Genomic DNA, 25215 nt, shown 5'->3' on the forward strand with positions numbered 1-25215 from the left:
ATTATTACGTACTTTACTAAATTAATCATTATTTTATATTTCATATTCATCTCAAGTATATCTAATAACAAATTGTAGAAATTATTTATTCAAAAGATGATAACAATTTGTACTTACAATCTTACAACATAGATCACAGATTTATTTTACTGATCGTCTGATCGATAAATTTATACGGTAAGATTTGATATCTTTAAAAACTGCATTTTTTTTCTATGGTAGTTTAACAAGTTAGTACATATGATTATAAATATAAAGGACAAAAATGTAATGAGTTGGGACAATTTTATTTGAAATAAAATTTTATTAAGAAATTATTTACTATTATTAAATAATTGAAGAATAAAGTTGTTAATATTTTAGTGAAAAAAAACCCCGTTAAAACTTCTCTAAACCAAATTACTGTTAAACTTTCTTATTCCTAAAGGCTAAAGCAATAATAGCCCTGTTCATTTCCGGTCGGTCGCATTTTTCGGTCAGATTTAAGTTAATTTTGATTGGGCTGATCAGTTTGTACAACGCAACCATTTTCTGTTTGGGTTTTTTGGTCGAACATCAAAAATAACCAACCAAAATTAGATGACATTTAAGAAAAAAATATATATCAATAAGAGGAGTTCGAACTAAATTTCAATCTAAAGCAGTTCAATTTGCGATCGAAAATAAAAAAATTTTATTGGATAATTTTTGTACACAACAAAATCCGACCGAAAAATGCAACCGACCGGAAATGAACAGGTCTAATGTATCAATTAAGAATAGTTTTATAATTGCAAATAAGCTGTTAAAGATGACAAACATAAAATAGTTGTATTACCAAATCCTGAAATAATATTCTGACTTTTAAACTTGTAAAATTTGCAGATTTGATCAATATACTAAAAGGTCTACTTTTATATATAGCAACTGACCGGATAATTTGTTATTATAAATCCAATATCATATAATTTGCTACCAAAAGGAATAAATATATGATATCATAACATTTGGCAACATTGTTGCATTAATCAATAAAACATTCAGGTGCATTTGCCTTCAATAATAAGATCTCGTCTTCACTCGTCATTAATTTTCTCATGTTTCCTGATTTGCAATAATTACTAATTATCATAAAATTTTGTGTTGAAATTTTGAGTAGCTCAAAAGTATCGATTAGTGTAATTGTAGAATAATTGTGTTTAAAGATAAAATTATTATTATTAAATACAAAGGTTCTTTTGTTCTTAACTTTATTATATAACATTAATATACATAAACCATACCTTTTAGATTCAATGTTTTTTAGAATCATTAAGTTCCTTAATTTTCCCTATAGAAAATTTTTATCCGAATATTTCTATTATTTCTCCGTGTCTTCCGTAAGAATTCCGTGAAAATGATACATTCACGGATATCCGTGTTAGCGAGATAAAAATTTCCATGATTTAAGGCTATAAATTACATGAAAATAATACATTCACGGAAAAAACATGGAAAGATGAAACGCGGATCAGATTTTTTACATGGTTTCTGTGGAATATCATGATTTTTACGCCCATTCCGTGAAAATAAATAACTATTACATTTATCAGAATAAATAAAACCACATTAATCATTTTTTTTTCACATAATTTTTTTACCGATAAATTAGTTTTTATTTCTCTTTTAACTATTTTTTCAAAGTATACTAATATTAATTCCTTGATTTTTCAAAATGTCTTAATTTTTCTGATAAATATAAAAGTATTATATTAAATAATATATTCTTTGAATTATCGGTCGTAGTAGTTTTTGAATTAACGATCTTAAAATATTTGATATTAACTAAAATCATGAAAAGAGAGATTTAATCATGCAGTGACTTCCATAATTATTGTACCACTTCGTAAAATTTTACACTGCCCAGAATTATAAATTATGGCCATTTTGGTCGGCATTAAGTGCAAATCGTTGTATCTCATAACCAAATAACTTATAAATAAAATATTTAAATAGTTTATTGTTTGCAAATTTTATTAATGCTTTATTTTTAGTTTTTCGAAAAAAAAACGTTAAGCAATTTTTGTGGTACAATAATTTTGGCACATATATAAAAAATTCAATTACATTGATTTTGTACGTTGGGTGACTTTGATGCTAAAAAAATGATATACAGTAACGTTTTTATCGTAAAATTTTCTCATTTTCTTTCTCCTTCTCATTTACTCTCTTCTAAATTCTAATATTTTCAGCTTGATTAGAAACTGGTGACAATTTCTATATTATTAGAAGTAGCAGTTATACATGATCATGGATACGTACATCGCGATTTTCATAGCGGAAACGTTTTATATGAATTTTTCAGAATCTTTTGAAGAAAAAATCAAATTATAGTGTTATACAAAATATGATATATTATTATTACGTAATGAATTTTTCGATATCAAAGGAACTTCAAAATCTTATTTGGATTTAATGATAAAATGTTGGGATAATTCGCCTTTAAATAGATCAAATATTAATGAAATTATTGATATTATTGAAAATTGAAACATTCTATGGAATTTAAATCCTGAAATTATCGAAATAGCTAAAATTGAAAGAAAAGTTTGGTTAAAAGTAATGATTGGTTTTTTTTAATAATTGTAAAAATGTCAAAGGATAGCAGATTTATTTATTTATTTATTTCTAGTAAAGATTAAAATATACATTTTATAATTTGTTAAATAAAATTTATTATATCAAATAAATTAATATACAATACATTTTATTTCAGTGATGTTTGTCGTTAATAGCAAAACATTGGCTGTCTAATATAATTTGTTATATTCTAGTTAAAAATTTGAATAAATGTTTTATATAATATTTTATCACTTACTATAAATACTAAACATTTTATGAAGTATTCTACACCATACAAATTTGTTTGTGCATCTTCCCAGGAGTAGATAGTAAATTTCCAACAGGTATGTATCAATTTTAATTTTCAATAAAAAATTCTTGAAACGAACGATTCTCTAACGAACGATTCTCTAGTATGTTGAATAAAGCAAAAATGATAATATTAAGAAAAGTATATAATTATAAGCTGTTAAGGATATCTTTTAAATCAAGTAAATTTTCCATTTCTTTTCTTGAAAAATACTTGTCTTTGAAAGTTTCTGGAACATTTGAGAAAAATTCGTGATAATCTGGTAATAAATAACCTATAAAACTCGTGTCGGGAATGTAAGTTATTTCGCATGGATTATATCCAAATCGAATATATTCTATTTGCTATGTGAATCAAAAAATAATATTATATTTTGTTCAAAAAAAGGAAATTGATCTGAATAAGTAAATAGGAACATACCATTTCAATAGAATTTATTTCAATTTCAATTGAAAGTTGAGTATCATAATATAGGCCACGTATTGAAGTCCGATATTCTATCCAACCTAACCCCTCAAGTTTTGATACACCTTCATGTTTTAACATATAATCTTTTTGATAATTCTATAATTAAGTTAATATTAATTTAAAATTAAATAAAATAATAGAGATTTTAATTAATTAACTTACGCCATTGGGTATAAATTTTATAAAGCAATCCTTAGATAATATTTTTTTAACATTCATTTTACAAATGAGATGGTCATAATTATTTTTTAGTGTAGGCAAAACCAAATGAAGATTTTCATTTTTAGAAGACAATACCAGCCCTGATAAACTTTAATTTTAAAATTATGATTAATTTGTATTTAAGACAATTTGACTTAAAGTATTATTATGAGTAGACTCTACTACCTGCTTATATCACTTTCTTGAAATTGACAAAGTTCACTATTCAAATTTGTAAGATTTGAAACAAAATATACTCCATGTTCTAATGAGTTTAAGATATCAATTATGATTATCTTAAATAGAAGATAATAAATAATTTGAATATTTTCTTACCTTTATACATATATTTACTAAATTTATCGACAATTCCAAATTCGGTAAAATCATTTTTGTTAATTTCACAAACTTCATATAAATATGACCAAAAATCCGGATGATCTTGTATAAAATAACCAATAAATGCAGATACAATATAACATAAATGAAATTTTGCTTTACTATACTCTTTTAATTCAATATAAATTTTGCATTTAATAAAACGTAGTAAATTACTAATAGGAATTTGATCGATTTTTGTTAATATATTGTTTAATTCTTTAGAACTATTATTATTTAGCAAGTATTCTAGATAAAATAAATGAACCTTTGCAGAATCATTGTCAGAATTCAATAATTTTGCACACTTTTTAAATGATACTTTAGCATTGTTATTATCATTCTTTGTATAATACGTTAAACTTTTAAGATAATATGCTGAACTATTTAAGGGATCTAATTGTATAATTTTATCAAGATCTGATAATACTTTATCATATTTCTTAATAATATAGTATGTAATAGCTCTTCTATTCAAATTATGAATGTTTTCTGGATCTAAAGTATAAGCTTTTGTAAAGTATGATATAGCTTTCCTATATTGTAACAATTTATATAAAATTTCTCCATAATAACATAAAACCAAAGAATCCTCATTATTGATATTTAATAATTTATCCAATAAATTTAATGTACTTAAAAATTGTGCATACGCTTATGAAATGAAAAGAGATTATTTAAGACATAAATAATTATTTGGATCATTTTTTAATGCAATATTATAATTTTCTATAGCTTTTGTATAATTATAATAATTATTATAATTACGTAATAAGTAACTATTTCCGAGTAATATATGTAAGTTAATTATTTTTGATTTATATCCTAATGATTTTTCTATATTATATATTGCTTCACCATATATATTTTGTCTAAAAAATATTTCTCCACAAATAAAATAAGCAATTGATCTTTTGGGATTTAAATCAATAGCTTCTTTTAAAAATAGGTGTGTTTGTTCGTAATTGGTAAGACATCTATAAATATACGCTAAAATACATCTTAAAGAATAACTTTTAGGAAAAAAATTTATAAATTCTTTGCATAAAGATTCAGCTTTTTCATAATTTTTTTCATTTATTTCTTTTATAATATTTTGATATGTTGGATGTTGTTTTTTTATAATTCTTGAAAGTATTGGAGATGATATTTTTGAATTTAATTTAATAATTGAATTCATAAATTTCTTTTTTTTAGTTAATATGAGTTCAACTTCTGAATTATCTGAATCATCACTGTCATATAATTGATCGGAATTTTCTAATTCAATTGAAGGTAAAATATGTCCAGATTCAAAAAATTTTGTATATAAGTTTTTATAAATTGAATTTTGTGGTAAATATCTTATATCATTATCTTCAATTTTTTCTCGACAATTGGGACATATTTTTTGCTTTAAATTTTCTAAATTGCTTAATGCTAACATATGTTGGCATTTTAAAATACATAATTGATCCGTTGGTTCACTATTAATTGGACAAGTAATTTCATCTGCTATAACATCTAAAATGTTAGAATTTGATATTTGTTCTTTCTTTAAATATGAATTTTGATTTGATTTTTTTCCTTTCCCCTCTTTTCCTTTTCCAGTATTATTACTTAGAATTTTTAAATCTTCATGATATTTCTCTTTAACAAAAGTTAATAAATTTCGAAATTTTTCTAAAGAATCTTCCAAATTATTTTCACTTAATTTTTGTGTGTATTGATCAAAATCAATTTCAATCATTGAAAACATTTTATTATCAATATTATATAAATGTAATAATAATTCAATAGATTTAAACTGAATAAAACTGCTTGGTGCTTTATTAAGTGATTCAATTGCTAAATAATAACAAAGACCATATGTTGCTATTCGAGATGATCTTTGGATAAGATTTTGTGCAAGATCTAATATTCCAAACACCAAAATATGTGGTAGTGCTATAGGTTCATTTCCAGAAAGTTCATTTAAAAAGCCTCCAGTATTTTTCAAAGCTTTAGCGACTTTATTTGATACTTCATCAAATTTTGTTTGAGAATCTAAAATAGACTTGTCCACAGCATTAACCCATTCTCTTTCCAAAAAACTCCAAATATATTCCATTAATACTAATTCTCCAAATTTTTTACTTATAATCTTTTCACTTTCAGACCAAATAAAAAGATTATGTTGAATTATTAACATAATTCTCCAATCTACATAATAAGATGCTACCGGATATTTAAAACTTAAACTCTGACGTATTTGAGTAAGCAGTGATAAGATTGAACAATTATCATTTGGAAGAGTAACTCCTGCTATTGATAAAATTCCTGGTGTAATATTTAATGCAGCTTTAAGAAAATCTTTAGTTCTTCGTATAATTTCTTGCATCATCACGTAAACTATGAAGAGTATCTCGTAAATGGATTAATAAAAAATCAATATTATAATTACGCTTTTTAATTGCAATTTGATCATTATTTTGTTGATTGAATTGATTAAAATTTGTTCTAAAATTATTATCAAGTCCTATTTCGATAACCTGAGTTGTTTTACGATGAATTTCTGCAAATTTTGCCAAAGAATTATAAACTTTATCTCGAAGTTCTTTACTAAGTACTATTGGTGAAAAACATATCCGTTCTAAAACAGTAACCAAAATTCTTAAATGTAATTCCAATCTAGCTACACTTTCTTTTGAATAATGTTTAAAAGAAGTATCAACTAAACCTTCTAATGAATTTTCTAAAACTTGAGACGAAAACTCATTTTGTAAATTTTCAAAAAGTAATTTAAGTGCATACAAATAACTTGATTTAGTTAGATTTTTTAAAAGTTCTTCTACTTTGTCATCTGGAGTAATGAATCCATCCTCTTCTAATTTGAGAAGGATACGATTGTTGAACATAGTATTTTCATACAAAATCGTTTTATATGAAACAGGGTCATTATTTTCTAAGCTACCAGAAGCAGTATTGGTAGAAGAATTTCCACTCTGTTATTATATAAAATTAGTTTTATTGATATGCAATTAATTAAAGTTTAATATTGTTTAAAATAATAATTTACCTGACTTGAACTTCCTTTCATATTTTTTATTACAAAAAGAAGTAAGAAAAAATTTTATTATATCGACAGAATTAAGTAAAATTATAATCAAAATGTATGTAACATAATAACTGTGTATTTGAACTCATTGTCTCATTCAGTATTTATTTAATGTAACGACTGTAACGTGTCGCAAATATTTGTAAAAATTTGGACGTAAATTCTAAGCGCTGATCAGCGTGATTTAATTGGTTATTCTTTTTCTTTTTTTTTCAGTACTAGAGAAAAAAAAAAAATTTTTTTCCCGCAGACATACAATTTGTAAATACCAAAAATGTAAATCCTATAATTTATATTAACTTTTCTATTTATGCTAACTAGGATATTGTAAACTTTATTTACCGCCCCTCTAATTTTTCTAAGAAGTATTGATAAAAGAATTTTCACTCTATATTATATAAAATAAGTTTTCACGATTTGCAATTAATTAAATTCTAATATTGCTTAAAATATTAATTTACCTAACTTGAACTTCCTTTCATATTTTTTTTATTACAAGGAAATAATAATTCTATACCGATAGAATTAAGTAAAATTACAATCAAAATTCGTGTATCACGATAACGTGCATTACTGCATTTTTGTACTTCCAACACTTCATTCAAAAAATTCGATTCAAATTATTCTCGAGTAATCATTTAATATTATTTTTCATTTAAACAACTTGATGGGGCGTTCTAAACTGTTATATGCAAGGCAATAACTTGAAATTAGAAACAGGAGTTGTAACTGAACATTTATTGTTATAAACTTATATCCATATAACTAAAAAAATACAATGTGTAGCCGTAATGTTTAGATTAGCCTGTATAAATTGATTTTGAATTGCTGATCCGTATTCTTTATAATGAAATTTTAATCAGAAATTTCTTTTTTTTGCATTATTAGACTACCGATTTATTTTTTTTTTCAAATATTTATTTTTTTCATTTTTTTTAAACCTATTTTTTTCCTTTTCTTTCGAACCGATTTGAATTCTTTCAGTTCCCTTTTTTTTTAATTTTCTTTTTTTTTCTTAAATCGATCTTTTACTTTCGTTTTTTCTTTTTTTTAAATTTTCTCTTTTCTCTTTCGAACCACCTTTTTTTTTTCTTTTCCAAAAATTTCGTTTTTTTTTCCTCTTTCTTTTTCGGTTTGGTTTTTTTTTCGAACCCGAGAATTTTTTTTGGTTTTTTTTCCCAATCTAAATTTTTTTTTATTAAATAATCCTATTGTTTTGGTCTTTTAAGACCGATTTTTATATTATTATTTTTTTCGGTCTTCTTTTTTGGACCATATTATTAATTTTTTTTTATTCAGTCTTTTTGGACCGGATTATTGTCCTTTTTTTTCGGAATTTTTTTCGGTACTTATTTTTTTTACGGTTTCGAAAATTTCCCTTTTTTAAACCGATTTCTTTCTTTATCCTTTTATCCTTTTTCAATTTTATTTTTCGTTTTTTTTTTCAAATTTTCTTTATTGTTATTTTTTTTCGGTTTTTTTCGAATTCTTTTTCGTTTTTCTTTTTTCGGGTTGGCTTTTGACTTTTTTCTCAATCTGAAAAAATTTTTTCACCCTAAGTTTTTTCAGTGAAAGTTCGGTATATAAAGAAAATCACGTGATTAATATCCCAATTTCGACCAGAATTAAAGATGTCTTAATTTAGGCAAAATTTAAGTGGTTCTAATTCTGGCCGAAATTAATTAATTTCAGGCGAAATTGGAAAATCATGTGACTGAGTTCGGTATATCAAAAATTTTTTTACTATGTTTTATAATACGCGGTGAATCAATAAAAGTTCGGTATACGTTATACAAAGTTTATATGATGTTCGATATATCAAGATGTTTTTAAATACTATGAAACTGGTTTTTAAAAAAAAGTTCGGTAAGTCGAGAGTTCGTTACATCGTGGGTTCGTTACATCGAGATCAGACTGTATGTTTATATTTCACGTTTTCCACACGTGTCAGTCGTGTCACGCTTATCATGCAATTCAACTATATTTAATTACGTGCGTTAAAATGATTATTATATATTTAACAAGTATAACAAATCTGATTATTTTCGTCTGAAGGTATTTCTATGATAACTTTAAATTTAGAAAAATTTTATAGCATCAATAAATATCCGTATAAATACCTTTTCTTTTATTAAGTTATTTATTAAACCGGATAGATTTCCTTTGTAGTTGCTGGAGAAAAAAAAACTTTCTCTTGTTAATTTTTTCTCAAGTTTCAACAATCAACTAAAATGAGTTTTGATGTATCGTTCTTAATGTTAACGTCGTCTTATTTTGTAGGAGTTTGACATCACGAGCCTGAAGTTAAAATTTTGGAGATTAATATTTGAACTTTTCTATAAGCTAGACTAAAAAAACCGGATCGATCATCGATTATCAAATATAATAGAGGAATATTATAACATATAACAAGATACATTTATTCTATGAATGTTTATTATAGATAAAACTTGGTGATATATCAAAAGATCTAATAAAAATTCTACATTAAACACCATAAAAATATTATTTAATAGGAACATTACTGAAATTTCTTAAAAATTCTCTTTATTTGTAATAATAATGAATATTATTGACAAATTCTAATCCTAATACTTCTAAATAATAATAACAAAATATATTCTAACAGATAAAATACATCAATAAAAGTAATATTCTGACTCTTCTTCTTCCTTTATATTCTCAATCCTAAATTTAATAATATCTAACTTTTTATATTCTTCAATTATTTTCAAATTTTGATCACGATTACTTAACTCATCATGACTATCCTCATTATTCTCATCATTAATAATATTCCCCTTATACTCCTCATACTCATCAATAGTAGTATTCCTAATAATAACTAATGTAAGTAATTTTTTTGGTTTTCTATTCTTCCAACTTATAAGAAATAATTCTAAATCTTTTGAATTTATCAAGTATAAATTTGAATTGTACAATACTAATTCACAAAAATATTTTGACGAATAAGTTGCAACAATATCAAATAATATTCCAGTCATATCTTTTTTCCCACACCAAACGCTAATGAATTCTAAGTATTGACAATTATTAAATATAGTCTCTAATGTATTATATGATTCACCTGAATTAATTCTTACACTAAGTCTTTCAAGATTTGGACAAAAATTTGCAATAGATAAAATTAAATTTTTATTCAAGCCTTTCGGATTAAATACAGTATTAAATATCCCTTCACATATTCCTTCACATATATAAACCCTTCTAAGATTTTTTCCATTAATTTCTAAAAATTTCATCAAATATTCAGGCTTTGGACATTGATAAGGAATTTTTAAAGTTTGTAATTTAGGAAAATTAATATGTTGTAACTTTTCGAAATCTTTAATATTAATATATGATACAAAATAAGATAAGAATGAAAATTTAAATTCTTGTAAATTTGTGAATAAACTTATAAATGATAATGGTAAATTATCATTATTTTCACTATGAAGATGTAATTTTGTTAACTTATTAGAGTTTTTAGTTAAAGAAGGTATAATTTTTTTCCAACTAGTACCAGAACGAACTCTTAAAGTTAAACTTTTTAAATTATTCTGTAAAGAAATTAATTCTTTTAACTTATTTGAAATATCATTTTCAAATGATATAGAAATTGATTGTAAATTATGACATATCTGGGATAACTGATGAAAAAAATCAGAAGAAAGATTTGAATTACATTGAAATTCTGAAAGATTTCTTATTCCAGGTAAACAGGAGAAAGAATAATTATTCTTTAATGGACAATAACAATAAGTCAATATTTTTAAAGAAGCTTGATTCATAAACATCTTGATAACTTCATTTGTAATTAGATATTTTTTATCTTCTATATTAATTTGATTAATAGTTAATTCATTTCCAAGACTATAATTAATTATTTTACTTATATCAGTAATTGAAAGTTTCTTACAAAATTTTGCATAATTAAATAATGGTGATTGTAAAGTTGGTTTTGAAATGAAAATTTCATTATTAAATATGAGTTCTTTTGATTCATTAGGAAGACATGCAATTATTGTATTGAAAAATGATAATGATGAGGTTTTGTAACTACTAATATCCTTAATATCTCTCCACAAAATTTTAACAGAAATTTCACACAAGAGACGATTAACTAACAAACATGAATGTAAAGTAATTCTATCTTTCTCAAAATATTCAATAATTTCATGTAAACAATCAAATGGAAGAGTTGTAAGTTTACAAGTCATTTTTATTTTTATGTTAATAAAAAAGATTCCAAAATGTGGGATAACCATTTATATGTAATTTGGCGTAAAACAACCCCTGCATTGTGTAACTGTGTAACTTTCACAAGTTTTTTGCAGATGTTGATCAATTTGACTTATGATTCGTAATTCCGGTCAAATTTATCTCTAACCGGTTTTAAGCAGTCCAAATTAAAAAATGATATACATACCGTATATCGAGTAAACTTTAAATTTAAACCAAATTAGTATAAGGTATATTTCATAAATATTGAAATATATGGTTGGACAGTATCTGATTGTAGTTGGTAGTGATTCTATAATCTATTATTATTCCCTTTATGGAAAATAACGCCCAGAATATAATTGTTAGTTGTACAGCATACCATATTTATTTACAACATGACATCTATCTAATTTATTATTTATGGTTACCATTTTGTTTTCACAAAGAAGTTCAAACAAAATAAAATCATACTGCGTTAAATGCAATGACTACGGTAAAAATTTCTATTTCTGTATAGTTTTAACTACAATAAGAATGTGGTGTAATAATAAGTGCTATATAGCAAAATAAAAATGTGGCGGGCGGACTGGGTACTTTTTTGTTAGGGTATGGTACGAAATCCCGAAACTCAAAATCCAATAGGCCAAAGTCCCGAAACTCAAAATCCAACAGGCTAAAATCCCGAAACTCAAAATCCAACAGGCTAAAATCCCGAAACTCAAAAATCCAAAAATCCAAAAATCCTGACAGGTACAAAATCCCGACTGGTCAAAATCCCGAAAATATATTTTATTTAATCCTAACCAACCCTAACCTAAGTCTAAGCTCTCCTTCCAATGCAATAAATCTTAACAAACTAACTCTAACCTAACCCTAAGTTCCCTCTCCCAACGCGATAAATCCTAACAAACTAACCCTAACATAACCCTAATAATAAAAAATGGAACACTTGAGTATAAATAATTAATATAATATACCACCTGTCCGAATCTCAAAACTCGAAAAAATTCCAAAACTTAATTCCTGGCAGTATATATATATATATTTACATATATAAACATTAAAGCTTAATGCGGGCCAATTTTTCTGGATTTTGGACCTGTCGGATTTTGAACTGTTGGGATTTTGGATTTCGGGATTTTGAGTTTCTGGATTTTGGACAGCACCCTTTTGTTATATGCTCTGTAGGAAATCTTTGCAAACCCTGACAATTACACGAGATTGTCAACTTTATTTTAATAAGTAGCGATGCAAAAAGATTTTCCTATAATTCATACCTGAAAGTACCTAATAATGAACTACTAACAGATAAACAGGTAACGTTAGTTCCAACAAAAATTATTATCATAATTAGTAGTCAAGCAATATTTTTTCTCCAGCATATAGTACATCGTTTAGTAGATATGAAATTTACTCTCTAAACCATATAATAAATTCCATGCGCTGTTGGTATTCTTCAAGTATGTGGTTAACGTATTTCCTCTCATTGTATAATCTGTATATCGTTCTACTTAATAAAAAAAACTAAAAATATTCCGCTTGTTATTTAACTACACTAGTGATCCAAATGAACGAATAAAAGATTCAAACACGTGTCATAATGATAATGCGATAATATTTTTTGTAATCGATGGGACTAAAACTGTTATAGTGAAAGTACGACGATGAATATGTCAATTTATTTTTTATGCATCCATACTATTATTAATTTTTTCACTCAAAATACTTTCGAATTAATAAATTATAAATATTTTATTATATTTAGTTAATTGACTGGCGACATCGGATAATTGAAATTAATTATACATATGATTATACGAGAATAATAGAAATATTTCGAAAGTGGTGTATTTGAATTAGTATTGAATGTGTTATCTGATCACGAAAATAATTCCATCGTAATTATTATGTAATAATTATTTTTATGATTAATCTGTAGAGTAGCTGAATACTATAATCACATATGCGATCACAGTTGAAGAGATGGGATCTTGGTTATTCTCGTAATACAAAAAAAATGGCTAACGGGTAAACAGATTGGAACACTATAATATGTTAAGCACATACCGTAGGTTGATCTTTATCAGTCCAGGTTTGATGGTTTTGTTCAGCTCGGCTTGCCATAATTTACATCCCGACTATTATCGACTTCATCAGCTTTGTATTTATGCCAATGAGAAAAAACAGAGATTGAACTAATCGTTACATTAGCTGTCATCTAATTTATTTTTTTATTTTTTTAATTTTTTAAAAAAAAGGATTAATAAGGTATTATTTTTTTTTTACATAAATAATAGATTAAAAATTACTTCCAAAATATCATCATGAGGAGGTTCCTCATTGAGAGAAAATTTCCTGTAAACCTATTAAACTACATCACCAGATGTAAAATCGGGAATCCATTTCAGAACTGATGGATTTTTTGGAAAAAAGGAATTTATTTTTAAATTCTTTGTCGTATTATCTTCTTTTCTCATAATACCAATAGTTTCTTTTGTAATAAAATTATTACTTTCTCATTCAACAATTGAATGAATTACACAAATTAAAGTGAGTTTTTCTGATTTAGTATTTATTTTTTTTTATTTATTTAATTTAATATGAAATAATTTATTTTTTTTATTTTTTATGTAAGGAATAGACATTTTATTAATATATTTTTCTTAATCGATTTTTTTTTCTTTTTTTTCCTTTTTTTTTCGAAAAAAAAGAAATATTTATTAAATATTTTTTTTATATGAGCATCATTAAATTAAAAATGAAGTCAATATTTCTTCATAAATAGAATCTTTTTTTCTTTACGATCAAATATTTTTTGATGCAATTATATTATATCTTGTAAAAAAAAAAAATATTTTAAATGGGAAAATTTGATTACATAATGATTGACACCCTGTAAAAAGACTAATATCCGTTTTTTTTTATTCCACCTTTTTTCCGTAAAAGGCTCATATTTCCGTAATTAATATCTTTATATCACGGAATTTTATCGAATTATTTGCATTTTCCGTGAATGGATCAATAACGGATAAAATTTTTTATAGGGGACATTTGAAATCTTCCATGTTTTTTCTTTATTTAACTGATAAATGGTAAAAGAATATAAACTTTTTTTTTTTAATTAAAAAAAAAAAGAAAAAAAAGAAAAAAATAATTCATTTTATTTATCTGTGATATCATTTTATGGTGATAAATTTTTTTTTTTTTGATAGCTTTCATAGTACTTTTTTTTATCATAGTAAATAAATTAATTATGCTTATCATTTTCCATTTTGTTACGTACATGCGTACATGATTGCGTACATGATTATGTACATGATTACGTACATGATCGTCATTTTTTTAAGAATCACGTTTTTTTTTAAAAAAAAGATAGCCATCCGTAGAGAGGCTAACTGCGGATCCAATACTTGAAGCTTCAAGCTTAGTGTTCCAATCCGTTAAGCTGGCGGATAAACGGATAAGGCGATTATTTACACTGACCTGTAGAGCCCAATATCTATTAGCTTAGGTCAATTTATAATTTATCAGAATATACTATAGGGTAGACATCTGATATATTTATTTGAATTCTATCTGTTTATCCGTCAGTTTAACGGATTGGAACTCTAATTCAAGCTTCAGACTTAATATAAAATGCTGGAAAGCTTAAGCTATATTTGGGCATCAAACTAACAATAAATTTATTAAAATAATGCTACAATTAAAGCTAGACACATTACACAGGCTTTTCGGTATTCTTATCTAACAAGCTAATAAAATTTCATTAAAGGTAAATCGTTGATAGAAAGTTTTGAAAGCTAAAAGTAAGAGCGAAAACTATAGTAAAATAGATAATAGTCGCACAGGTAAGATTACATTAATTATTATTATTGGATTAATAAAATTTCATTAAAGGTAAAAGTAAATCTAAAGAAAATAGTTGATAGAAAGTTTTGAAAGCTAAAAGTAGAGCGAAAACTATGTAAAATAGATAATAGTCACGCAGAGTAAAATTACAATATATTGTATATAGTATTAACTTAATAGAACAAGGTTCTGATGATCAGAATCCGTTAAAAATGAATGATTGAAAAAAAAAGAAATCGTGTAACATTATTGCTAAAGTTGATTTAGCATTCGTATACATCCCAAGAATCTATTTTACCATGAAAGTGCCAACATTTATCTCCATCATTATTATATGGGCCGCGCCATTTATCATCTTCAGTAGACGCAGCAACTCTAAAAGCAACCCAATATGATGACACGTTATCAGGAACATTCAAGCTATAACCTGTATGAGCCCAGTCGCCCTCTATGTCAATTGCGCCAGCATCACCACTCCAATCAAAGTTCCCTTTTTTATTTGTTAAGACGGTTGCAGCATTAGTCCATGTACCAGCAGTTACCTTGTTATGTATCCATACGGTATGGTCCGCATACACTTATTCAATAGAAAGTTATTAGAACAGAAGATTATTTTGTCATGATTATTAAAATTTACCTTCAGTGAACGGCGTTAAGGCTTGGATAAAAATGATTGCAACGATCATGGTAAAAGAAAAGGAAGATTTCATGGTGAATGAACTTTTTTTTTTTTCAGTAGAGGTAGTGAGGAATTTTTTCGGTGGGTGAAATGGGGACCTTTTTATTAGACACTTAGCTGATCTCAGTCATGTGAACAAAATTTAGCAATAAATGTGCTCTCCATTCTACTTTCTGTTTTATCCCTTAATATAATACGGAGAATGATGCAAATCTGGATGAAATAAATGACAACGACTATATATAAAATCATTATGTACTTAAAAAAAAAAAACTTTATTAATGAAAATGTAAGTGATAATGAAAAGTTATAATGAAAATATCTTAATAAAAAAGGACCGCATGTTTCCAAAAGTCCCTGAAACCTTCTTTCTAATTCATGTTGGCCTTTGGTCGGCCTTTATTAGAGGTATAATATACGTTGTAAACTAGAACTGTGGCCCGCCAAGAATTCAGTAAATCAATATTCGGGAATTCCTGGTAATCCTTCTCCTTGTTTCGCATGAGATGCTAATCCTTATTGAGGATGGACCGGATCTATACCTAAATAAAAAAGGGTTATTCGATCCCTTAACGGGTATTACTCATTTTATACTTTACCATATATGACCTGAGTAATATCCTGGTATACTTGGGTAAATAATTTTATAAAATTTAAAAATTTAACGCAATTTTATTGTTATAATTTGAAAACAATCCATTTTTGTAATTTTATAGTTACTGTAAATTTAATAAAACAATAAAATTGTTTATAAAATATCATTTAATTATTTCAACTTTTTTCCGTTAGTAGCCTTAAAAATTAAAATACATTAATAAAATGAGTATGTTTATTTTGGAAAGTAAGATTCAGCTTATTCTTACCATATGGAGGGTTCCGCCTTAAAAAGAGATTTTTTTTTTTAATATATTTGCTCCATACTCCCATTTTTATCCCTATAAAAAATTTTTATCCGAAAATGTCCGTGTCTTCCGTAAAAATTCCGTAAAATGATACATTCACGGATATCCGTGTCGGTGAGATGAAAATTTCAAGACTATTATAAATTCCATGAAAATGATACATTCACGGAAAAAACATGGAAAGATAAAACACGGATCAGATTTTTTACAGGGTATTAGTAATATGGTTGTTTGCGTCAAATACTTTAATCATTTTCTACTTCCGTGTATATCCGGATCATCTAGAGACTGCCCCGAGCAATATATGGGAGGTGGTCAGTAGAAAAGGAGGAAATCCAAATTTTGGTCAAAATTTTTTTTATCAGTTTACTTTGCCAATCATGGTCATGGGAACAAAATTAGCTTAATAACCAAAAATCTTAAAATTTTTGAATTTCCCCCTTTTCTACTGACCGCCTCCCATATATATATATATATAGGTAACAAGAAAGGTCAAAAAATTTATAATAGCTCTACGCAAGGTTTTTATTAAGATAAATAAGCAAACTCAACATGTGAATTCACTAATTGAACAAATCAAATCATATTCCCTTATAAAATTTTTTAGTACGAAAAAAATCACAGTATCCAACTATTGTCATTTTATTATTCATTTTATCAATTAGTTCATCATTTTTTCAATAATGACATCACGACCAAAATATTCATCATATTTCTTTTCATTCTCTATCAGCTTAGTATATTACCATCAATTAAAACTTTTGTTTATTAGATGGTACATGATATCACTAATGGAAATGTTAATTAAGAATTTTCATAATTAAATATTGCCTAATTTATAAAAAAATAAGCAATAATAACATATGACTTGTTGAAATCCCGCCAAAATTAAGCAAATAAAAATTATGACGTTAGCCATAAATATCGTTAATTTTAAGCAAATATTAACCTGTCAAAACGGTATGTGGCTAAGCAAATAATATTGTTTCCTATGGTATCAGGCATTTCACTGAAGGCCGTTTCGCCGAAACCCATTTCGCCAATGCCATTTCGCATTTCGCCGAAGGATGTTTCGCCGAAGCCATTTCGCCGTATAGGTTATTTCGCCGAATGACATTTGCCGAAACATTATTTATTACATTTGTTTATTTTATTGTTTTTTTTTTACATTTTTTACACCTATTAAGCCACTTTCGATCATCAATTAGCTAATCTTCAAATAAACGTACATATCCCCAAATAAACTACAGTACAGTACAGTTACAGTACAGTGTATACTAAAATAAAAAAATACATACAAAAATAAACTGCATAAAACTAAATATATATATTATATTAATATTATTTCTAAATAAATGCTAAAATTCACGTAACATTCATTACTAATAATTTCACGGCTTAATTTTTTTAACTATTAGTGATCGCTTTATGTTTTATTCATATATTTTTTTAATAAATAAATAAAAAAATTTTTTATTTTCATTGCGCGATTAATATTTTTATAAAAATAATAATCGTTATCATTTCTATCATTTTCGAAATGGCTTCGGCGAAATGGCTTTCGGTGAAATGTACCGTAACCGCTGGAATTATGAATTAGCCGCAGTAATATGAGATGCATTGATTATATTAATCTGGTGCACACGAATTTGTACAAGATTTTATTTATTTATGGATAGTTGAGATAAATACAGTAAATACCGAAAATATTATATAATAAGATCAGCAAAGAATAAAACTGTAAAAAAATCGTCCAATTACTCAGACCTCAAACTACACAAAAGAAGGACTCTAACTGAAACCCGACCGAATCAGCAAAGCCAAAAACGAGATAAAAAAAAAAGCACCGGGGAAAAGAATATGACCAAAAAAGGGGGGAAAAAGGAAAAAAAGCTAAAGCTAAAATTAAAAAACCCGCAGACCGTACCTACACCATCCTACAAAACTCCTTACCACCACCTTTTTGTCACCAACACTCTACAGTGGTTCCTACAAAAAGAAAAGAGAGAAGGGAGACCGAAGTTAGCAACAACCGTTCGTCTTCTACTCCGTTAGAAAGATTTTGCTCGAAATCATATTAAGTGAGAAGATTCGGGATTAATTTCAACAAGGAGCGAGTATCGTCATTCGTTTTTTTATCTTTCTTGGATTTGTCACGTGACTTGGTCGAAGAAGAGGGTTGTTTAGAACCCAACTTCTTCTCCTTGTTGGATTTCGAGTTTCGCTTTCCAACGATCAAGAATATTACAATAAGATTTAACCTTCGAAGTCTCGAGTAGACGTCGAATGGTTGCCCTTTTAGGTAGTGGAAACGTTCACGTTCCTTTCGCGAATTTGTACAAGACATTCCACTAGATTGCATTTTGATCGGTAATAAAAATCAAACCGCAATCACGTGACATTAACTACCCGTTTTCATCACGGTCATGTTTTTCGTTTCTTAAAATATTTCTCCGGAGGTTGTACAGATTTTTTTTTAACGATATTGGATTTTTTTATCAGATTTTTTTTTTGCAAAGTTTTCTTTAAATTTTTCAAATACTTCTTTTGAACGCATTGTGTTGCAACTTTTGCAAAAGGGTATTGTTAGATGTTAAAGACATAACACAAGAAAAAGAGAATGATAGTAGGTTTCATAATCAAATTAATTATATTACACGGATCAACGTGTAATACTTTACCAGATCGTATCAAAATTTTAGTTAAAAGTTATACTATCTGGTTACTATTTTGTTACTAAAGTATACGTTTCGATATTTTTCATAGTACTATTATCTGTTTCGTGTGATAATATCTTTTACATCAATTTTTCTATTTATATAACACAAATTATTATTGATACTAAATTCATATAGCTTCTTTAATGAAATATTTGAAGGTGAAATGGTCAATTATATGTTACTTTCTCAAGAGTAACTTTATATCAACATATTAAAGTTCTCATAGATGATAGTGAAAATCGCAAGACAAAAAACATTGTATACCATGAGATATTTCATTCTATAAGTAAATTTGTATTTGATAATAATAAAAATTCACTATTATTTGCATAAACACATAAATTATTTAAATTTATTATATTTCATTTTTTACTAATACATTATAATAATAGTAAAAAAAACAAGATCTATTATCTAATAAAATATAAATATGTTATTATTACTTTCTTAGTTCGATAGTCCTTGGCGCAACATGAAGGGTACGCCTACTAGTTTTTATAATAAAAAATAAATAAATAAATAAAATACAATACAATTTTGAAATCTATTAACCATCTACATTAACCTTAACATTTCAATGAAAATAAACTTTTTATATATTGATTTCCTTATTCGAATCTCAATCACCCCAAAATAAAAAACAAACAATATAATAGTATATATGTAAAAAAGTTAACCACAATAATGGTCCTCCTCCTCCTCTTCTTTTTCTTTATCATCACTTTTAGTCAAAAATTTAATAGTACCCAAGTCTTCATATTTTCCTATTATTTCTAAAGTTTCCGAACTAGTATTATTATAATAACGATCTTCATCATCCACAATAATTATTATTGAAAGCAATTTTTTTGGTGTTCTTTCTTCCCAACTTATAAAAAATGATTCTAAATCATCTGGAGATAAGTCTGATTTTGAAATATTGTATATTTTTAATTCACAAAAATTATTTGGTGAATATTTTGCAACAGTTTCTAATACCTCCTTTTCAGATAAAAATTCACTAAAATAACCTTTACCACACCAAATTTTAATACTTTCTAAGTATTGACAACTAATAAATATAGTTTTTAATATATCAATTTCACCGTTATTAAGTATTACGAAAAGACTTTTAAGGTTTGGACAAAATTTAGCAATAGATAAACTTAAATCTTTGTTATTTTCATCTGTATAAAACTTTTTAAGGGTTTTTCCATTATTTTCTAAAAATTTCATCATATACTGAGGATTTGGACATTGATAAGGAATTTTTAAAACTTGTAATTTAGAAAATTTAATATATTGTAACATTCTAAAATCTTCAAAACCTGTTCCATCAAAAAATGAAAATAAAAATTCTTGTAAATTTGAAAATAAACTGATAAATGAAAGTGGTAATTCTTCATTACCACCATAAAGTTGTAATTTTGTTATTGTATGAGAGTGTTTTGTTATAGCAGGTATAATATCTGCCCAACTTTTCTCAAAAGCTGATAGAGATAATTTTTTTAAATTATTTTGTGAAGAAATTAATTCTTTTAATTCATTTGAAACATAATCATCAAATGATATAGAAATTGATTGTAAATTATGGCATATTTGAGAAAGTTGATGAAAAAAATCAGAAGGAAGACTTGAACTACAACATAATTCTAAAAGATCTCTTGCTCCAGGAAAATGAGAGAAAGAAATACTAGTGTAAATATATTGTCCATGATAATAGTAAGGATGATAAGTCAATTTTCTCAAAGAAAAAATTTGGTTTGCAAACATTTTGATAATTTCATTTGCAACTAAAATATTTTTATCTTTTGAACTTAATAAATTAATAGATGGTTTATTTTTGAAAATACTATTAATCATCCATTTAATCTCATAAATTGAAAGAGCTTTACAAAATGATGCATAATTAAACAGTAATGGTTTTGAAGTAGGGGTTGAAATGAAAATTTTATTATCACACAAGAGTTTTTTTGATTCATCTGGAAGACAAGCAATTAATGTACTAAGGATTGATGATGCTACCCTCGATGAACGTTGTTGATAATTAAAATTCCAAATATTCCTCCACAAAATTCTAACGGAAATTTCGCACCAAAGATGATTAGCTAACAAGCATGAGTGCAGAGTGAATTTATCCTCCTCTAAATATTCAAAAATATCATTTAAACAATCAGTTGGAAGTTGACATGTCATTTTATTATTTCAAAAATTTTATTTTGGTATTTACGACTTAATGGAGTTATTTAAATTATTTTATTAAACACCTGCTGACCTATTGTGTAATAAACATTGCCATTAATTGATTGCACTATTGTGTAACAAAATTTTTGTTGATCGGTATAAATTTAGATCATATGATGTAATCGCAGTCTAGATCGCGAAAATTAGAGCTGACTCATTTGATGTAACAAAAATTTTTTTGTTGATCGGTATAAATTTAGATCATATGATGTAATCACAGCGGCTATTGAGATTTACGACTACCTATTGTAATCTCAGAACTCGGAATTTTAGTTCATTATCAAAACTGACTGGTAATAAATTTGTTACACAGCGCATATGATTAGATGATGCGCGATTAATTTACACTGTTTTAAGTATTGATGATGTGCCAACTTATGAAATTTTGAATGGGATAAACTCATTTTACATTCATGTTTGTTGATTAATCGGTTATGGTGCAAAATTTGTGTAAGAATTTGTGTAAGAATATTTGGAATTTTAATCGTCAACAACGTCTATTGAAGGTAGCGTCATCATTCTTAGTATATTGATTGTTTATCTTCCTAATAACCAAAAGAGTTCTAATACAATATTAAAATTTCATTTAAACTTCCACTTCGAAATGATCACTGCTTAATTACAAAGTTCTTCTCAATTGTAAAATGAGTAAAATAGTCAAATTTTAAAATTAATGAAATAATGGATGGCACACCTATAAGGATCCATTCTTTAGAACTGACCTTTTATAATAATAACTAGAGAAGTCGGTGACTAGATTTTAATAATATTTGTAGTATTCATTATTTATCATGATAAAGTATTTTATAATAATATTTTTTTATTAAAGATTTAATAAAAGTTTTTAAGTTATAACGCATTTAAATTATGAAATAAGAAAATTCCATCACATTATTTCCATTTAATTTATCGTGATGTGTAATAAATAAAAAATTTCAATCAATGACAGATAAAGTATGGACGGGCAGATTAACAAATTCTGAATATTAGTAGATAGTTTGATTTTTCTCAAATTAAGAAAAAACTTACAGGGAACTTAATTTTTTTTCAACCTTGATCTATTTTAGAAACTGTTGTTAAAAAATCATAAATTAACTAGAAAACGTATATTGTAAACCCAGGGCGGCGAATGTAAATAATTTAGGAAAACGCAACGATTTAATAAATTTTATAACGTTTTCAAAAATTGTTTTTTCTAAGATCAGACGTGCGTGATGCGGCGTGACAACCGGCGGATATCTTATGTTACAATTATTAGTGTTCTGCTCTTCGTTCTAGACGAATGAAAGTCGTACCAGAACCCTGGAAAAGCATGTAGGTAAGTTGAAGAAGTGCGTAAAATAATCGTGTAGGTCTTTGCTTTTATGAATAATTTCTTGATAATACTAGTTAGGAATTATCATTATAATCCGGCCCTGAAAGAGATGTAAAATTTTTTGGCTGCAACTTGCCTATACGAGACCGCCCCGTACCCAATAATATCTCATATGTTAATTTAATCGCGATTATGTGTATAAAACTTGTGCACTTGTATAAGATGCTTTGCAAATTAAACATGAATCTCTATTCTCACCTAATTCAAATTTATTGGAAGACAAATCTTGTAATCGTAATTATGAACTTCTAATTATATTGATAATTTTATAGATCTTTTCTCTCGGATGAAAATACCTAAAAATTGAAAGTATAGCATAGTCAGTAATTAACTGAAGGCTAATAATAGATATAATCATCACGCATCGTATTTTATTTCAAAAAAAAATATATATATTTGTTAAAATAATTTAAAATGATGCTTTATTATAATAAAAATTACAAATTTATTTATATAATTAATCTCAATAAACTGCCAAAATGACTTTTAACATATCCTTTGCTTCTTTGATTCCGTTTTCAGCCGCTTTTGTGTACCAATAAATTGCTTTGTCATAATTTATATCAGCTTCAATACCATAATAATAGCATCTTCCTATATAATTTTGTGCTGCTGCATATCCACTTTCAGCTGATTTTGTATGCCATTCAAATGCTTTTTTCATATTCTTATCTACACCTATACCAAACTTATAACAATTTCCTAAATTATTTTGTGCTATTGCATATCCATTATTAGCTGATTTGAGATACCATTCGAATGCTTTCGTATTATCTTTTTCTGTCCCTATGCTATTTTCATAACAATAACCTAAACTACATTGTCCGTTAACACATCCTGCATCAGCTGATTTTATATACCATTCAAATGCTTGTATTTCATCTTTGTCTGTTCCTTTTCCATATTGATAACAATTCCCTAAATTATTTTGTGCCATTGCACATTTGTTATTAGCTGATTTAAGATACCATTCAAATGCTTTTGTATTATCTTTTTCTGTCCCTATGCCATTTTCATAACAATAACCTAAATTACATTGCCCACTAACACACCCTGCAATGGCTGATTTAAAATGCCATTCAAATGCTATCATTTCATCTTTGTCTGTTCCTATACCATGTTCATAACAAAGTCCTAAATTACATTGTCCATCAGCATATCCTGCAAGAGCTGATTTAAAATACCATTCAAATGCTTTTTTATCATCCTTATCTGTCCCTATTCCATGTTCATAACAAAGCCCTAAATTACATTGCCCATTATGTAATCCAGAAATAGCCGATTTCATATACCATTCAAATGCCTTTTTTTCATCTTTATTTGTTCCTTTACCATTCTGATAACAATATCCCACATAATTTTGTGCTTTTGAATTATTTGATATTGCAAGTTTTAAATTTATTTCAAAGATTTCCTTTTCATTTTTATCTTGGATAGATTCATTTTGTTCAGATTTTAAAAAAAATTCATATGCTTTTTTTTCATCTTTTTTTGTTCCCTTTCCATCCATATAACAAATTGCTAAATTATATTGTGCATTTAAATTATTTTCTTTTTCAGCTAAACTTAAAAATAATTCAAAAGCCTTTTTATAATTAGTTTTAACACCTCTCCCACTTTGATAACAAATAGCTAGATTATATTTTGCTTCCAAATCATCATTTTCAGTTAATTCTAGAAGTTTAATAAATTCATTTTGTTTCAAATTAATATCTAAAATGATATCCTCATAATAAAATAATGATAATAAATATTTTCCAATAATTATATTTTTATTTTTTAATGAATTAAAAGTATCATTATCATCATCATCCTTTTCAATTAAATTTAATTGATTAAAATTTTCATTTAAAGAATAATCATTTTCAATTTCATTATTAATAGCCAATAAATAAAATTCTTGAGCTTTTAACTTATCCTGATCACAACCAATACCAAGTTTATAAAATAATCCAATAATACTTGTGAACCAAAAATTACTTTTTTGATGATTTTTCATTAATTTAAGAATATTTATAGAATCTTTATAATTATTATTATTATTATTATCATCAAGATAATATTTTATCCAATCATTTGAAATTTTTTCGAAATCATTAAAATCTTTTGTTTCAATAATTTTATGATAAAAATCTTTTAAAAATTTTTTCAGGAAATTTTCATCATCTTTACTAATGAGATTAAAATCTATAATTTTTTCAATATCGATAATTTTATTAATATCCAT

General features: G+C 26.0%; 5 protein-coding genes across 5 annotated transcripts; all 5 read right to left on the reverse strand.

Annotated features, from left to right (window-relative positions):
• Positions 1-3039: 3039 nt before the first annotated feature.
• Positions 3040-6995, reverse strand: OCT59_027531 (uncharacterized protein; the record flags this gene model as incomplete). Its single annotated transcript, XM_066137042.1, has 8 exons — positions 3040-3234; positions 3311-3454; positions 3521-3668; positions 3746-3824; positions 3896-4591; positions 4796-6307; positions 6360-6900; positions 6975-6995. 8 exons carry the CDS (start codon positions 6993-6995, stop codon positions 3040-3042), a joined length of 3336 nt encoding a protein of 1111 aa, XP_065993469.1.
• Positions 6996-9419: 2424 nt separating this feature from the next.
• OCT59_027532 (uncharacterized protein) lies at positions 9420-11236 on the reverse strand (the record flags this gene model as incomplete). The annotated part of the gene is made up of 1 exon (XM_066137043.1): positions 9420-11236. One exon carries the CDS (start codon positions 11234-11236, stop codon positions 9653-9655), a length of 1584 nt encoding a protein of 527 aa, XP_065993470.1. The 3' UTR covers positions 9420-9652.
• A 4116-nt stretch (positions 11237-15352) lies between these two features.
• OCT59_027533 (uncharacterized protein) lies at positions 15353-15799 on the reverse strand (the record flags this gene model as incomplete). Its single annotated transcript, XM_025317808.2, has 2 exons — positions 15353-15666; positions 15727-15799. 2 exons carry the CDS (start codon positions 15797-15799, stop codon positions 15353-15355), a joined length of 387 nt encoding a protein of 128 aa, XP_025177582.1.
• Positions 15800-19709: 3910 nt separating this feature from the next.
• OCT59_027534 (uncharacterized protein) lies at positions 19710-21565 on the reverse strand (the record flags this gene model as incomplete). Its single annotated transcript, XM_066137044.1, has 1 exon — positions 19710-21565. The coding sequence occupies one exon, from the start codon at positions 21563-21565 to the stop codon at positions 20063-20065; it is 1503 nt and encodes a 500-aa protein (XP_065993471.1). The 3' UTR covers positions 19710-20062.
• A 1886-nt stretch (positions 21566-23451) lies between these two features.
• Positions 23452-25215, reverse strand: OCT59_027535 (uncharacterized protein; the record flags this gene model as incomplete). The annotated part of the gene is made up of 1 exon (XM_066137045.1): positions 23452-25215. One exon carries the CDS (start codon positions 25213-25215, stop codon positions 23452-23454), a length of 1764 nt encoding a protein of 587 aa, XP_065993472.1.

This window comes from Rhizophagus irregularis, chromosome 7 (assembly GCF_026210795.1).
Source record: "Rhizophagus irregularis chromosome 7, complete sequence".
Taxonomy (NCBI): domain Eukaryota; kingdom Fungi; phylum Glomeromycota; class Glomeromycetes; order Glomerales; family Glomeraceae; genus Rhizophagus; species Rhizophagus irregularis.